The 18075-nt window shown below is 45.9% G+C and overlaps 1 protein-coding gene across 1 annotated transcript; it reads left to right on the top strand.

The window, feature by feature from the left end:
- Nucleotides 1–2663: 2663 nt before the first annotated feature.
- On the top strand, nt 2664–13744 carry LOC112220585 (F-box/LRR-repeat protein 21-like). Its single transcript, XM_042303017.1, is given in 7 exon segments — nt 2664–2723; nt 4774–4855; nt 4858–4875; nt 4878–4916; nt 5067–5161; nt 8766–8923; nt 13585–13744. Coding segments are annotated over 7 exon segments (612 nt in total).
- The last annotated feature ends 4331 nt before the right edge of the window (nt 13745–18075 follow it).

The raw sequence follows: 18075 nt of genomic DNA, 5'->3' as shown, positions 1-18075 counted from the left end.
GGGCGGCAGAACGCCCTGGTGGAAGACTAGTCAAGGAATCAGCCAGACAGGTGTTTTCCCCATCTGAACGTGCACTAGCTGCTGGTGCATATGCGTGCGTACCACTTATTGCGGACGTTCCTGGCCTATATTATCAGAGACAGTTGGAGAATTGCCGCTCTGTCTACACTCAGTCCTAATGGCTGGCATTCTGGAAGGCGTTTCACAGACCAATTGAACGAGAAAAGTATGTTTGCTATTCTTCTTTTCTTACTGTACTATTGTATTATAACCAAACTTATTCGTTCAACTTTGTCATTGGTTTATGACTCAGTTATTTCAGTGTTGCAGTCAGCAGCAGTAACAAGCTCATTATTAAAACTGATGTTTTTATTATGTCTAGAGCCCACAGTCTCACTGTTATGAATTGGCTCGAGCGGGGTTCTTCTAAGCTACAATCTGCTCCACTATTTTACATTGCTGATGTAAATCCCGATTGAATAATTAGCAATATGGTGTGCACTGAAGTGTGTGATTGACCACTCTTTTTGTTACAACAATGTTGTTATATCCTAATATCATTATTATAATGCATATAATCTAAAATCTCTATGATTACACAGACACATTTAAAACGTGCATATAGACACATTATAACACGCACAGACACATTTATGTGCATTGAATATCGTGAAGAGGCAGGCAGGTAGTTGTTTATTTCATTGCTTGAATTTCGAATCAAATATATAATATTCTGTTGTTTTTTTAGATTTCCCACTTTTCAGGATGAAGTGAAGACATCACATCAGAAGGCCAAACCCTGCAAAGCTTTGAGCCAAGAGGGATATGGTGACCAGTTCAACTCAGATTTCCCCTCACCCTGCACACAGGTCTGTGGAGGACTGGGACACGCTGTCATTCCCACACCAGTCAGACGAGGACTGGGATAACCAGGACTGGGGCAACCTCCCCTGGGCCTCGTTTGTGTGGCATCACTGGAACAAAGACTTCCGCATCCCTGACCTCTGGAGACACTTTCAGTTTAAACTGAACCAGCCTGCCACACCCTACCTGCGGTCCACACGCCCAGACCTCATACAGCTGCTCATCAAGAGCCACTCCAACCATCTGCAGTAGGTCAACTTCAAGGTGAAGATCTGTAGACAAAAAAAGTGCACTATATAGGGAATAGGGTGCCATTTGGGATGAAGACTTATGCTTCCGGTAGTAAAATGTGCTCCCTGAGGTAAAGATCTAGGATCAGTTTACCTAACCCAAAATCATATCTGTAAACATTAGTGTGAAAAGCATAAAACTGCTCTTAGATAAATGTCTATGGACATGTTCCTACTGGGACACCAGCACTCACCTTCTTCCCCAACTGCCTCACCCCTTTCAATCTGCACTCACCCCTTTCCCCAACTGCCTCACCCCTTTCAATCTGCACTCACCTTCTTCCCCCCCTTTCAATCTGCACTCACCTTCTTCCCCAACTTTCAATCTGCACTCACCTTCTTCCCCAACTGCCTCACCCCTTTCAATCTGCACTCACCTTCTTCCCCAACTGCCTCACCCCTTTCAATCCACCCCATTCTATCCAACCTGTTCTCCCCTCCTTAACCTCCCTTCTCTCTCTCTCCTTCATTAATAACCGACACTCAGCCCCAGTCAAGCCCTGGAGGCAGAGGTGTGCAGTAGGACGCCCACAACAAAGGGAAAGGGAGAGAGAGACAGACAGACAGGAGGGGGAGAGAGAGATGGCCGTCTGTCGTAAACAATGTGTGACCTTTATTCTAGCCATCTGTCTACAGCAACCATTATGACTCATCACTCCTAATGTAGCCTACTTCACACACTGCCTGATGCTAGGAGACTGTGTGTGTGTCAGACCTGGGTTCCAATAGTAGTGTAAATATTTTGAATTCTTTGTGTGTTTGCTTGAGCCAGCCTTGTGTATAAAGCGGGATTTGTACTTTTAGGACTATTTTATTGGTTTCATTGCACCAGGGAAGTTCAATCAAGCCCAGAGAAAAGTATTTTAAATGATCTCAAATTCGATTTGAACTGGAGGTCTGGTGTGTGTATGGAATAAATTGGCTTAGCTAACTTATGCAAAGAGTGCCAATGTAAAAAAATTTAAAAAAACACCCTATTTCCTATGTAGTGCACTACTTTTGACCAGGGCCCATAACATTTAGAAGAAAAGAGTTCCCAAAGGGTTCTTCGGCTGTCCCCATAGGATAACCTTTTTTGGTTATAGGTAAAAAATAAAAATAAACTTTTGGGTTCTTTATAGAACCCTTTGTGCAGAGGGTTCTAAATGCAACCAAAAAGGGTTCTCCTATGGGACAGCTGACGAGAAGGCGCTGAGCTGGACCCAAGGAAAGAAACAAATCTCCAAAAACACCCCTAAGCTCAACTAGCCTACTTCAATACAGCTAACTAACTAACCAAACATACAGCAGGTGGTCCGCCCAGTTCTAACTAGGGGATTTAGACAAACTATTCCTACGGGTAATGTATGCCCATGGGCAACTTGTTTTGGTACCCCCTTTTCCCACCATCAAACAAACAGTCAAACACCATAACCAAAACATACTCACATAATACAGAACAAATGTGACTTGTAGGAGCAAAAAGACAGCTCAATCTAAAGAGAGCAAGAGATTGATTGAGACACAGAGATGGAGCTCCAGAGAAAACAACTGATTGGGTTTTTAAACCAAGGGAAAGGATGTGATTGGGTAGGATAAAAGGAGAAGGTGTCTTCTGATTGGCTACTGATTGGGGAATGATGATTGTCACCTGTGAGGAGGGGAGAAGGAGAGAAAATAAATACACACAGGATACCTGTATCCTTAACACAGGCAATTACACCCCACATCACAGCCAGGGAGTTACACCCCACATCATGACCAGGGAGTTACACCCCACATCATGACCAGGGAGTTACACCCCACATCATGACCAGGGAGTTACACCCCACATCACAGCCAGGGAGTTACACCCCACATCATGACCAGAGAGTTACACCCCACATCATGACCAGGGAGTTACACCCCACATCATGACCAGGGAGTTACACCCCACATCATGACCAGGGAGTTACACCCCACATCATGACCAGGGAGTTACACCCCACATCATAACCAGGAGTTACACCCCACATCACAGCCAGGGAGTTACACCCCACATCATGACCAGGGAGTTACACCCCACATCATGACCAGGGAGTTACACCCCACATCACAGCCAGGGAGTTACACCCCACATCATGACCAGGGAGTTACACCCCACATCATGACCAGGGAGTTACACCCCACATCACAGCCAGGGAGTTACACCCCACATCATGACCAGGGAGTTACACCCCACATCATGACCAGGGAGTTACACCCCACATCATGACCAGGAGTTACACCCCACATCATGACCAGGGAGTTACACCCCACATCATGACCAGGGAGTTACACCCCACATCACAGCCAGGGAGTTACACCCCACATCATGACCAGGAGTTACACCCCACATCATGACCAGGGAGTTACACCCCACATCATGACCAGGGAGTTACACCCCACATCACAGCCAGGAGTTACACCCCAAATCATGACCAGGGAGTTACACCCCACATCATGGCCAGGGAGTTACACCCACATCATGACCAGGGAGTTACACCCCACATCATGACCAGGGAGTTACACCCCACATCACAGCCAGGGAGTTACACCCCAAATCATGACCAGGGAGTTACACCCCACATCATGGCCAGGAGTTACACCCCACATCATGACCAGGGAGTTACACCCCACATCATGACCAGGGAGTTACACCCCACATCATGACCAGGGAGTTACACCCCACATCACAGCCAGGGAGTTACACCCCAAATCATGACCAGGGAGTTACACCCCACATCATGACCAGGGAGTTACACCCCACATCATGACCAGGGAGTTACACCCCACATCATGACCAGGGAGTTACACCCCACATCACAGCCAGGAGTTACACCCCAAATCATGACCAGGGAGTTACACCACACATCATGACCAAGGAGTTACACCCCACATCATGACCAGGGAGTTACACCCCACATCATGACCAGGGAGTTACACCCCACATCATGACCAGGGAGTTACACCCCACATTATGACCAGGGAATTACACCCCACATCATGACCAGGGAGTTACACCCCACATCATGACCAGGGAGTTACACCACACATCACAGCCAGGGAGTTACACCCCACATCATGACCAGGGAATTACACCCCACTGGGTCACACACACATGAACACAGGCAGGCATGTTCCAGGACAGGTGGTGGTGTGTTTGGAATCTGGACAACTTTTACTGCTGTCTAGTGTCCTAACATGGAGACACTAAGTAGAGGTGCTGTTTGAATATTGTAACTAATAGCACACTTAAACCAGTATTTCAGTCCTGTTTGAGCCAGTCTCAAGGTCATGTGTATGCAGGCTTTGGCTCCAGACCAGCAATACCACACCACTAGATTGACCTGGATAATTAGTCAGTTGGTTGAATCAGGCTTTTGGTGGTGTTGTGTTTCATCAACTTCCCCCCCTTTCTCAAGCCTATTACCATGTCACTGTGTCGTTACTAAAGAAGGCATACTCTGTGACACCATGTTAATATTATGTTGTTTTTAGTGTAATTACTAATAACGTAATGTAAACGAATGCAACTTAGCATTATATGTCAACTTAATGCAAAATGTTACCTCGATGTGCATTTAATTTAATTGCATGTTTTTAGTGTGTCTCTCCTCAGTCCCACTTGGCGTCAGCGTTGACAGTGGTGTTTGTCAACTCCAAGTCCCTGTCCTCCATTAAGGTAGATGACACATCGGTGGGATGTCACTCAAAGTCCTGGTAGCCTGAAGATGAGCATCTGCCCTCACGTCTCCCCAGCAGGTGGGTGATAGCGCCTCAAAGGTATCAAGTTCCAGTATCCATTCTAGCGTTACGTTCTAAGCCTACTTTCATGGAAAGTTGTATCCCATTGAATCCATTGAATCAAGCATCTTAAACACATTCTGAACTTCCTTGTGTTTCTCTGTTTAGGTATCCTGAGTGTTTCGGACCAGTGCCGTGGTCTCAGGGAACTAGCATTGAACTTCCACCTGCTGAGCGATGAGCTGCTATTGGTCCTCTCCTCTGTCAGTGATCACTGTGTGGTTGTTTGTGTTAGAAATACAAAAATGACCAAAACTCCAATTACATTTAAAAAAAAACCCATTTCAGACAGTTTGATGAGCGAGCGTTCTTACATGATCTGTACCATAATATAGACAGAGTACGTCTGATTCCTCATGTTGACACTGCCTGGGACTATTTTATATGAAATGTGTGTCCATTTGTGATAAACATGCCCCTGTGAAGACATTTAGAATCAGTGGTTGGGACAATCCCTGGTTTTCAGATAACTTGGCATAATTAATTACTAAGAGAAATGTATCTTGGGCTCAAGCTAGACATACAAATGCTCCTGTTGACTGGGCCTCCTTCAGAGCCCTAAGAAACAAATGTAGAGGGTTGATCAGGAAGTCCAAATCAGATTTCTATCTAAATGTCACAGAGAACCTAAACAATCCTACCAAGTTCTGGAAGCTAATCCAATCAGTGTCAGGTTCTAATGTCTCCTCTGGCCTTCCTGACCATTTAATGATGGATTCTAATGAAGTGAAGGATACAGCCCATGTTGTAAGGGTTTTTAACAAGTCTATCACAGTGCCATTCGTTTCGTTACTAAACCCCATATACTATCCACCACTGCGACCTGTACTCTCTTCTTGGCTGGCCCTCACTACATATTTGTTGCTTAACCCACATGGCTCCAGGTCATCTATAAGTCTATGCAAGGTAATGCCCTTCCTTATCTCAGCTCACTAGTCACCATAGCAACAACCACCCGTAGCAGGTGCTCCAGCATGTACAGTGCCTTGCGAAAGTATTCGGCCCCCTTGAACTTTGCGACCTTTTGCCACATTTCAGGCTTCAACCATAAAGATATAAAACTGTATTTTTTTGTGAAGAATCAACAACAAGTGGGACACAATCATGAAGTGGAACGACATTTATTGGATATTTCAAACTTTTTTAACAAATCAAAAACTGAAAAATTGGGCGTGCAAAATTATTCAGCCCCTTTACTTTCAGTGCAGCAAACTCTCTCCAGAAGTTCAGTGAGGATCTCTGAATGATCCAATGTTGACCTAAATGACTAATGATGATAAATACAATCCACCTGTGTGTAATCAAGTCTCCGTATAAATGCACCTGCACTGTGATAGTCTCAGAGGTCCGTTAAAAGCGCAGAGAGCATCATGAAGAACAAGGAACACACCAGGCAGGTCCGAGATACTGTTGTGAAGCCGGATTTGGATACAAAAAGATTTCCCAAGCTTTAAACATCCCAAGGAGCACTGTGCAAGCGATAATATTGAAATGGAAGGAGTATCAGACCACTGCAAATCTACCAAGACCTGGCCGTCCCTCTAAACTTTCAGCTCATACAAGGAGAAGACTGATCAGAGATGCAGCCAAGAGGCCCATGATCACTCTGGATGAACTGCAGAGATCTACAGCTGAGGTGGGAGACTCTGTCCATAGGACAACAATCAGTCGTAATTGCACAAATCTGGCCTTTATGGAAGAGTGGCAAGAAGAAAGCCATTTCTTAAAGATATCCATAAAAAGTGTTGTTTAAAGTTTGCCACAAGCCACCTGGGAGACACACCAAACATGTGGAAGAAGGTGCTCTGGTCAGATGAAACCAAAATTGAACTTTTTGGCAACAATGCAAAACGTTATGTTTGGCGTAAAAGCAACACAGCTCATCACCCTCATCACTGATAGAGACATACCCCAAGCGACTTACAGCTGTAATCGCAGCAAAAGGTGACGCTACAAAGTATTAACTTAAGGGGGCTGAATAATTTTGCACGCCCAATTTTTCAGTTTTTGATTTGTTAAAAAAGTTTGAAATATCCAATAAATGTCGTTCCACTTCATGATTGTGTCCCACTTGTTTCTTCACAAAAAAATACAGTTTTATATCTTTATGTTTGAAGCCTGAAATGTGGCAAAAGGTCGCAAAGTTCAAGGGGGCCGAATACTTTCGCAAGGCACTGTATATTTCACTGGTCATCCCCAAAGCCAACACTCCCTTTGGCCGCCTTTCCTTACAGTTCTCTGCTGCCATTGACTGGAATGAATTGCAAAAATCACTGAAGCTGGAGTCTTATATCTCCCTCTCTAATTTTAAGCATCAGCTGTCAGAGCAGCTTACCGATCACTGTACCTGTACATAGCCAATCTGTAATTAGCACACCCAACTACCTCATCCCCATATTATTTCTTACCCTCTTGCTCTTTTGCACCCCAGTATCTCTACTTGCACATCATCTGCACATCCATCACTCCAGTGTTAATGCCTATAGGCCTATTTATTGCCTTACCTCCCTACTCTTCTACATTTGCACACACTGTACATAGATTTTTCTATTGTGTTATTGACTGTACCTTTGTTTATGTGTAACTCTGTGTTTGAGTTTGTCGCACTGCTTTGTTTTACCTTGTCCAGGTCGAAGTTGTAAATGCAAACTTGTTCTCAACTGGCCTACCTGGTTAAATAAATGTGAAATAAAAAGAAATAAAATAAAATAAACAGGAGTTGCTAGAGTGAGATGGGACAAGGACATCCCGGCCTAAACCCTCTCCTAACCCGGAGGACGCTGGGACAATTGTACGTTGCCTAATAGGTCTCCCGGTCTCGGCCGGCTGCGACACAGCCCGGGATCGAACCTGGATCTGTAGTGGCGCCTCAAGCACTGCAATCCCTTAGACCCCTGTGCCACTCGGGAGGCGCTTTGACCCATTTAGTACGCTCGTGTTGCTAAACATTCGTGTTGCTAAACGTTCGTGTTGCTTAACGCTACCTACATGTACATATTACCTCAATTACCTAGACTAACCGGTGCCCCTTGTATAAAGCCTCGCTACTGTTATTTTACTGCTGCTCTTGAATTATTTGTTTTTTTACACTTTTTAATGATCTATTTTTTACTTAACACTTGTTTTTCTTAAAACTGCTGTAGCGGGTGCGTAATGGGCGGCAGAGAAGTCAGGCGCAGGAGAGCAGAACTGGGTGATAACCGGAGATTTATTAAGCAAAACCAACCGCATCCAGAACAAAAAGATAAATAGGCACAAAAATATCCCGTCTTGCGCTCACGGGGAACGTGCACAAGCACTACAATAAACAATCCCACACAAAGACATGGGGGGAACAGAGGGTTAAATACACAACAAGTAATGAGGGAAATGAAAACCAGGTGTGAGGAAAAACAAGACAAAACACATGGAAAATTAAAAGTGGATCGATGATGGCTAGATTACCGGCGACGCCGAGGGCCGCCCGAACAAGGAGAGGACCACTTCATCGTCGTGACAACTTCATTGTTGGTTAAGGGATTGTAAGGAAGCATTTCCTCCCCCTAAAAAAAACTGTTGTATTTGGCTCATGTGACAAATACAATTTGATTTGAAGAGTTATTCTCTAGCATTTTAGTTCATGTAATTTATCCCCCCAAAAATGAAAATTCACATCATTCAATTTACAGCGATGCTGGGTCGTCTTGGGCTGCAAACCCTCGTCTAGAGGAGCTTGTGGTCTGTGCCAACGAGCTGCAGCCATTGGATGAGGAGCAGTTCAGGATTGCTGAGCGCTGTAAGAGCCTGTCAACCATTGGTCTGGGCTAGTGTGAGGTCACCTGTAGAGGCTTCGTGGATTTTGTGAAGATGTGTGGGAAGAGATTAACTCAGATGTCCATCATGGAGGAGGTCCAGGTGCCTGATGATGATTATAGTGACATAGAACAGATACACACAGAGGTGTCCAAGCACCTGGGACGCATGTGGTACCCTGTTATGATGCCTACCTGGTAGAGACAGAGAGATGGAGAGAGAGAGACCTACAGAGACCTATTGACAGGAACTTCTATATGTGATTGTATGTCTATTGTATGGGTCCTGGCATAATGCTCTCCTAGACGACAGAGAGAGATGTTCAAGACTATCAGAAGAGGAAGTCCTTTAACTGAACTGTAACGGGTCTGTCTGTTCCAGGACATTCAATCCGTATCGCACAAGTTCAGATTTACAACGTGATTGAAATTCAAAAGGCAATGTTCCCTCTTTTAGCGGAGACGGCATTCACGGTAAACATTCACGGTAAACATTCACGGTAAACAAAAACATTCACGGTAAACATTCACTGTAAACATTCACGGTAAACATTCACTGTAAACATTCACTGTAAACATTCACGGTAAACATTCACGGTAAACATTCACGGTAAACATTCACTGTAAACATTCACGGTAAACATTCACGGTAAACATTCACGGTAAACATTCACGTAAACATTCACTGTAAACATTCACGGCAAACATTCACTGTAAACATTCACGGTAAATATTCACGGTAAATATTCACGTAAACATTCACGGTAAACATTCACGGTAAACATTCACGGTAAACATTCACTGTAAACATTCACTGTAAACATTCACTGTAAACATTCACGGTAAACAGTGTATATGTCGGCTCAATCGGAAATGACCTTTACATTTCAATTGTGCGGAATCTGTAATGCTTCATTCAGCGTTCAGATTGAATAGTGCTTCTTGTCTTTATTTTTAAACACACAATGTTATTTGTTTTTCCGTCTGTGGATTCTGTGATTAATTTTGTCTTATCTTTCCAGGAGAAACGACAGGAAAGGGCAAAGGAATGATAAGTAGTTTCTCCTAAATGTCATTATACAAAACAGGTTGTTAACATGGATTACCTTCCAAATTTTGTCGTTCCAGGTTTATGACTGGAAAATGTATTGAAAAGTCCTATTCAATATCACCCCAGTTCTCAATAACAAAGCCTCATGGAGATGCTGATGTATAACTGAACCTCTTCCTGTTATGTGTTATGTCCTGCAGTCTGGGTTTCAGGAATACTACTGTATGTAAGTTAGTGTCACAGCACAACACCTGTTCTCCAGTCTCTGCTTGATGACCTCTATAGTGAGGCCAGCCTGGAGGAGGGGGTGAGGCTAGCCAGCCTGGTAATGATCTGGAGGGGGTGATCTGGGAGGAGGGGTGAGGCCAGCCAGCCTGGTAATGATCTGGAGGGGGTGATCTGGGAGGAGGGGTGAGGCCAGCCAGCCTGGTAATGATCTGGGAGGAGGGGTGAGGCCAGCCAGCCTGGTAATGATCTGGGAGGAGGGGTGAGGCCAGCCAGCCTGGTAATGATCTAGGAGGAGGGGGTGAGGCCAGCCAGCCTGGTAATGATCTGGGAGGAGGGGTGAGGCCAGCCAGCCTGGTAATGATCTGGGAGGAGGGTCAGGCCAGCAAGCCTGGTAATGATCTGGGAGGAGAGGTCAGGCAAGCCTGCCTGGTAATGATCTGGGGGAGGGGCTGAGGCCAGGAAGCCTGGTAATGATCTGGGAGGAGGGTGATGGTAACGATCTGGGGGAGGGCTCTGGGAGGGGGGGTAAGGGGTTTGGTAATGATCTGAGGGGGAGGGGTAAGGCCAGGAAGCCAGTTTGGTAATGATCTGGTAATGATCTGGGAGGAGGGGGTAAGGCCAGAGGCCAGCCAGCCTGGTAATGATCTGGGAAGGGGGGTAGGGGTAATGATCTGGGAGGAGGGGGTAAGGCCAGTCAGTTTGGTAATGATCTGGGAATGATCTGGGAGGAGGGGGTAAGGCCAGTCAGTTTGGTAATGATCTGGGAAGAGGGGGTAAGCCAGCCTGCCTGGTAATGATCTGGGAGGAGGGGGTAAGGCCAGTCAGTTTGGTAATGATCTGGGAGGAGGGGGTAAGCCAGCCTGCCTGGTAATGATCTGGGTGGAGGGGTCAGGCCATTCTGGCTGGGCTATATACAGGGGGTACCTATACAGAGTTAATGTCCTGGGCTACGGGTTAGTCAATGCAGTTGTAGTAAACATATGGCACCAAATGCCCTCTAATCAGACATTTCATGTTTGTCAGTTTTACCATGCCAACGGCCTCCATGCACAACACTGTCAATGATTGAATCATGGTGTGGGTTGTTTGTGGGCTACATACGGTATCACCCTCATCAGTAAACATGAGATATCACTTCAATGACATTGTTCCAATTCTCAAATGACCTTATTGCAGTTCCCACATCAGCCACTAGAGAGCAGAGATGTTCTAAGAAGAAGGAGGCGGTAGAGTGGTAGTACTATAAAAACGCATTTGACCAATGGAATCACAGCTAGACCTTCTCACCAGAAGCCTGTTGAGAACACACTTGAATTAAACAAATGCACAACATGAACTTTACCATTAATATGTTCCTTCCCATGACGTTTCTCTTTCTTTGATTAATACATTTTATGTGGGTCTATTTATTTATTTATTGTACCTTTATTTAACTAGGGAGGTCAGTTAAGAACAAATTATTATTTACAATGACGGCCTAGGAACAGTGGGTTAACTGCCTGTTCAGGGGCAGAATGACAGATTTGTACCTTGGCAGCTCAGGGGTTCAATCTAGCAAACGTTCAGTTACTGGCCCAACGCTCTAACCCCTAGGCTACCTGTAAAATAACTTACCTTAAATCAATCAAATATATACATTTATTGACGTTGAACCATTAAAAAAAGAGACACATTTAATGAGGAAAAGATGGAGGAATCTCAGACAGGCCTTATTTCAATCTCTGTTCGTTGTTTTCTTCCTGACACCTTCATGCATAACTGTTCTAAATGTTACGAATCTAGACACCGGAACTGTGTTCCAAATGTCAACCTATTCCCCTTATGACCAGATTGGGCCCTGGTCAAAAGTAGTGCACTATGTAGGGAGTAGGGTGCCATTTGGAAAAAAAAAAAAAAATCCATGGCCTGAAAATGCCGCTACTCGATGCACCATCTGCAGTGTACCAACTACGTCACAACGGGTAGCTTGGGAGTTGGACAGGGACACGTAAGTTAAGGTATGATGTGACTGTGTGCATCAGAGGCCACAGAGCGAGAGGTGAAGAGGATTTGGAGCGTCCGTCCATTGAGAAAATTACTCTCAGGTGTCTAGGTCAGACTGTGTCCCAAATGGCTCCCTATCACCTATACAGTGCACTACTTTTGACCAGGGACCACTATATAGGGAATAGGGTGCCATAAATTACGCAACCTAGGTGATGCAGGTTAATTTGAAATAAAACATACTAAGTGCATTGTTCTGGAAAAGTGTAGGTTGGGTTTTTGGAGATGGGCGTAAGGGTGGGGTGGGAGGTGCAGGGTGGGGAAATGAAGGCGAGACTGATTGGGTTACTAGTGAGTAGAGTAACAGGCTACTGTGTTTCATACGGAGGCTTGTTCTAAAGGGAACTGAGGAGAGGAGAGGGGTGCCTCCTGTTTCAAGGGGAAGTGAGGAGAGGAGAGGGGGGCCTCCTGTTTCAAGGGGAAGTGAGGAGAGGAGAGGGGGCCTCCTGTTTCAAGGGGAATTGAGGAGAGGAGAGTGGTGCCTCCTGTTTCAAGGGGAAGAGAGGAGAGGAGAGTGGTGCCTCCTGTTTTAAGGGGAAGTGAGGAAAGGAGAGTGGTGCCTCCTGTTTCAAGGGGAAGTGAAGTGAGGAGAGGGGGTGCCTCCTGTTTCAAGGGGAAGGGAAGTGAGGGGAAGAGGAGAGGGGTGCCTCCTGTTTCAAGGGGAAGTGAGGAGAGGAGGGGTGCCTCCTGTTTCAAGGGGAAGTGAGGGAAGTGAGGAGAGAGGGGTGCCTCCTGTTTCAAGGGGAAGTGAGGAGAGGAGAGTGGTGCCTCCTGTTTCAAGGGGAAGAGAGGAGAGTGGTGCCTCCTGTTTCAAGGGGAAGTGAGGAGAGGAGCGTGGTGCCTCCTGTTTCAAGGGGAAGTGAGGAGAGGAGAGTGGTGCCTCCTGTTTCAAGGGGAAGTGAGGAGAGGAGAGTGGTGCCTCCTGTTTCAAGGGGAAGTGAGGAGAGGAGAGTGGTGCCTGCTGTTTCAAGGGGAAGTGAGGAGAGTGGTGCCTCCTGTTTCAAGGGGAAGTGAGGAGAGGAGAGGGGTGCCTCCTGTTTCAAGGGGAAGAGAGGAGAGGAGAGTGGTGCCTCCTGTTTCAAGGGGAAGTGAGGAGAGTGGTGCCTCTCCTTTGTTTTAAGGGGAAGTGGAGAGAGGAGAGGGGTGCCTCCTGTTTCAAGGGGAAGTGGAGAGAGGAGAGGGGTGCCTCTTGTTTTAAGGGGGAAGTGGAGAGAGGAGAGTGGGGCCTCTCTGCCTGTGCTATATTTTAGTATTCCATTACAAAGGAAACTTGACACAACATCTGACACCAGAAGACAGAGACAAGCGGTGACACTTTGAGTCGTTAGAAAAATACCGCTTTTTGGACATTACTTCATGCATCATCGTTATTGCACACTGGAACACACATCCAGATATGAGCCAATATAGTGTCCACAGTATAGTGGCATTGTAATAAATATAGTTAATTATTCATTGCTCCTGTGCGTGTTTTGCTCCTGTGCGTCATTGCTCCTGTGCGTGGATCCCCCAGGTTCCCTCAGGATCCCCCAGGTTACCCCAGGATCCCCCAGGTTACCCCAGGATCCCCCAGGTTCCCCAGGATCCCCCAGGTTCCCCCAGGATCCCCAGGTTCCCACACAAACTCCCAGGTTCTCAAGATCGAAAGGGGTTCAGAGATCTCTTGGAGATGAAGTTCATCGTAAAGTCACTTTTGTGACATCACATTTTGTCGGGGGACTCTGGCCCAGAGGCGCCTGTTCCTGGGTCTGTTCCTGCCCCCGCCCCATGTGCTCCCTCCCCTGAGACCCCTCCACTCCCTAATCCACTGTTCCCTGATGGGGGGTTCCAGCCGCTCCAGATGCCTGGCCCGTACGAGGGCGTAGGGGGCCCAGCACACGGTATGTGTACCTGGGAGAAAGAGAGAGAGAGAGAGAGAGAGAGAGTGTGTGGTGATGGTGGGGGTGGTGGTGGTGGAGGGGAAGTAGGACAGTATAAAATATGCCCCCCTTTGATGTAAATCAGAGCGTTGTGAGCACTGTGAATATGGCTCTCGTTCTGAGCTCTGTGTGCTCTGAGCTGTGTGTGTGTGTGTGTGTGTGTGTGCGTGCACGCGTGCCTTCCTGCATGCCCGCTAGTGTGTGTGTGTGTCAAGACTGTGAATATGAAGCTCGTTCAGGGGCTCGACTCAGAGATAGAAGAGAGGCTGAGCCCAAACACACCCCTGTATCTCCACAGAGAAATGTAGACATATCCATATTCTAATGTAACCAATGAAATGCGGCCCTGCATTACTGTTATTAAGGTCTCTGTGCATTCAGAACCCCTTCATTTGTTGTTAATACGTTACAGCCTTATTCTAAAATGTAATATAATTTTTTCCCTCATCAATCTACACACAATACCTCATAATGACAAAGCAAAAACATGTTTTTAGACATTTTAGCAAATGTATGACAAATATTATACTGAAATATCACATTTACAGTATTCAGACGCTCTACTCAGTACTTTGTTGAAGCACCTTTGGCAGCGACTACAGCCTCAAGTCTTCTTGGGTATGAGACGCTACAAGTTTGGCACACCTGTATTTGGGAAGTTTCCCCCATTCTTCTCTGCAGATACTCTTAAGCTCTGTCAGGTTGGATGGGGTGCGTCGCTGCACAGCTATTTTCAGTCCGGGCTCTGGCTGGGTCACTCAAGGACATTCAAAGACTTGTCCAGAAGCCACTCCTGCGTTGTCTTAGCTGTGTGCTTAGGGTCGTTGTCCTGTTGGAAGGTGAACCTTCGCATTGAGTCTGATGTCCTGAGCGCTCTGGAGCAGGTTTTTATCAAGCATCTCTGTACTTTTCTCCATTCATCTTTCCCTCGATCCTAACTAGTCTCCCAGTCCCTGCTGCTGAGAAACATCCCCACGGCATGATGCTGCCACCACCATGCTTCACCGTAGGGATGGTGCCAGGTTTCCTCCAGACATGATGCTGCCACCACCATGCTTCACCGTAGGGATGGTGCCAGGTTTCCTCCAGACATGATGCTGCCACCACCATGCTTCACCGTAGGGATGGTGCCAGGTTTCCTCCAGACATGATGCTGCCACCACCATGCTTCACCGTAGGGATGGTGCCAGGTTTCCTCCAGACATGATGCTGCCACCACCATGCTTCACCGTAGGGATGGTGCCAGGTTTCCTCCAGACATGATGCTGCCACCACCATGCTTCACCGTAGGGATGGTGCCAGGTTTCCTCCAGACATGATGCTGCCACCACCATGCTTCACCGTAGGGATGGTGCCAGGTTTCCTCCAGACATGATGCTGCCACCACCATGCTTCACCGTAGGGATGGTGCCAGGTTTCCTCCAGTCCAGTGCGGACACACACACCGCCTGGAAAACACATTACAGAGTTGGCTGTTATTTGTAGGCTGTTATTTGTAGGCTGTTATTTGTAGGCTGTTATTTGTAGGCTGTTATTTGTACGCTGCAATTCATTTCAGAAAGTTACTCCCTTCATTCTATCCTTGTTGACTCCCAGAGGGGAGGGGACAACTTTTTGGAATGTTTAGGAATTAAATGGAACCATAGAAGATTCTGTTGTTGTTGTTTAGGGTGGATTTCTATTTTTTTTTAGATTGTGATTTAACCTTTAACCTTCTAGGCAAGTCAGTTAAGAACAAATTCTTATTTTACAATGACGGCCTACCCCAGCCAAACCCTCCCCTAACCTGGACGACGCTGGGCCAATTGTGCGCCATTCTATGGGACTCCCGATCACGGCCGGTTGTGATACAGCCCGGGATCGTAGTGATGCTACCTTATATAATGTTACTTACCCTACATTATTCATCTCATATGCATACGTATATACTGTACTCTATATCATCTACTGCATCCTTATGTAATACATGTATCACTAGCCACTTTAACTATGCCACTTTGTTTACATACTCATCTCATATGTATATACTGTACTCGATACCATCTACTGCATCTTGCCTATGCTGCTCTGTACCATCACTCATTCATATATCCTTATGTACATATTCTTTATCCCCTTACACTGTGTATAAGACAGTCGTTTTGGAATTGTTAGTTAGATTACTTGTTGGTCATTACTGCATTGTCGGAACTAGAAGCACAAGCATTTCACTACACTCGCATTAACATCTGCTAACCATGTGTATGTGACAAATAACATTTGATTTGATTTGATTTGAGCACTGAGATGCAGTGCCTCAGACCGCTGTGCCACTCACAGCATTTATTTATAATGTCAGGGAGGGGACAAGTGTCCTGTCCAGCCACAGTGCTGTGTAGTTGACTCGCATGTGATTTCACAGCAGCATTCATTACCAGGACGGTGTGCTTCCATTACATTCATCCTCTCTGGATGTAAATGACTGGAGGAACCTGTTTATAGAGACTGAAGACTCTTCTACTGGCCTGGATGAGACTGTTTATAGAGACTGAAGACTCTTCTACTGGCCTGGATGAGACTGTTTATAGAGACTGAAGACTCTTCTTCTGGCCTGGATGAGACTGTTTATAGAGACTGAAGACTCTCCTACTGGCCTGGATGAGACTGTTTATAGAGACTGAAGAGTCTTCTTCTGGCCTGGATGAGACTGTTTATAGAGACTGAAGAGTCTTCTTCTGGCCTGGATGAGACTGTTTATAGAGACTGAAGACTCTTCTACTGGCCTGGATGAGTCTGTTTATAGAGACTGAAGAGTCTTCTTCTGGCCTGGAGGATGCAAAGGTTGCGAAAATATTGAGGTGATAATCTGCCCACTCTGGACATCGGTTAGTCAGTGTATTACACTGTATTACGGGGGTATAGATAGTTCATTACAAACACACGCGGTGCTTTTTATTTCCTACGAGGGTTGAATATGATAACTGTGATCATGCCTTTGACCCTTATTTGTGTATTACAACTTTGATTAGATCTCCTGTAAGCAGGTTTAATATTGTTCTAGGGGGTAATTCCTCCTGTTAGCAGGTTTAATATTGTTCTAGGGGGTAATTCCTCCTGTTAGCAGGTTTAATATTGTTCTAGGGGGTAATTCCTCCTGTTAGCAGGTTTAATATTGTTCTAGGGGGTAATTCCTCCTGCAAGCAGGTTTAATATTGTTCTAGGGGGTAATTCCTCCTGCAAGCAGGTTTAATATTGTTCTAGGGGTAATTCCTCCTACAAGCAGGTTTAATATTGTTCAAGGGGTAATTCCTCCTGTTAATATTGTTCAGGTTTAATATTGTTCTAGGGGGTAATTCCTCCTACAAGCAGGTTTAATATTGTTCAAGGGGTAATTCCTCCTACAAGCAGGTTTAATATTGTTCAAGGGGTAATTCCTCCTGCAAGCAGGTTTAATATTGTTCTAGGGGTAATTCCTCCCATCCATCATCAATATATCGCCCCACCTGAGAGTGTCATGGCAGAATGTCTGACCCCCCCTCACACACACACACTTGCCTAGAGTTAAGCGCTGATGAGTAATTTCATCTCAGGCTATTTGAAGCAGAGGGATGATTAGATAGACAGGATGTTATGAAGGGGCTCCACTTCCTCTGTCTGTCTGTCTGTCTGTCTGTCTGTCTGTCTGTCTGTCTGTCTGTCTGTCTGTCTGTCTGTCTGTCTGTCTGTCTGTCTGTCTGTCTGTCTGTCTGTCTGTCTGTCTGTCTGTCTGTCTGTCTGTCTGTCTGTCTGTCTCTGTCTCTGTCTCTGTCTCTGTCTCTCTCTCTCTCTGTCTGTCTCTCTCTCTCTGTCTCCCTGTCTCCCACTCTCTCCCTCTCTCTTCCTCTTCCTCTCCCCTCTGAGGGCCAGGAGATCTTTAATGACCACAGAGAAGGAGCACAGACTAACATCCAACATATAATTTCTGATTCTGTCTCTGAGATGGAAATGTGAAGATTTGACCTTTTGCTGAAATGTCAATGTGGTTTAAAAGCTTTGGCCACTTAAATCAGAGCTAGGGAGGGAAATATATAGAGAGAGAGCGAGAGAGAGCAAGAGAGCAAGAAGAG

The sequence above is a fragment of the Oncorhynchus tshawytscha genome, linkage group LG21 (genome assembly GCF_018296145.1).
Source record: "Oncorhynchus tshawytscha isolate Ot180627B linkage group LG21, Otsh_v2.0, whole genome shotgun sequence".
Taxonomy (NCBI): Eukaryota; Metazoa; Chordata; class Actinopteri; order Salmoniformes; family Salmonidae; genus Oncorhynchus; species Oncorhynchus tshawytscha.
Note: the sequence above shows the minus strand (reverse complement) of the source record. Positions and strands in the feature narration are given on the sequence as shown.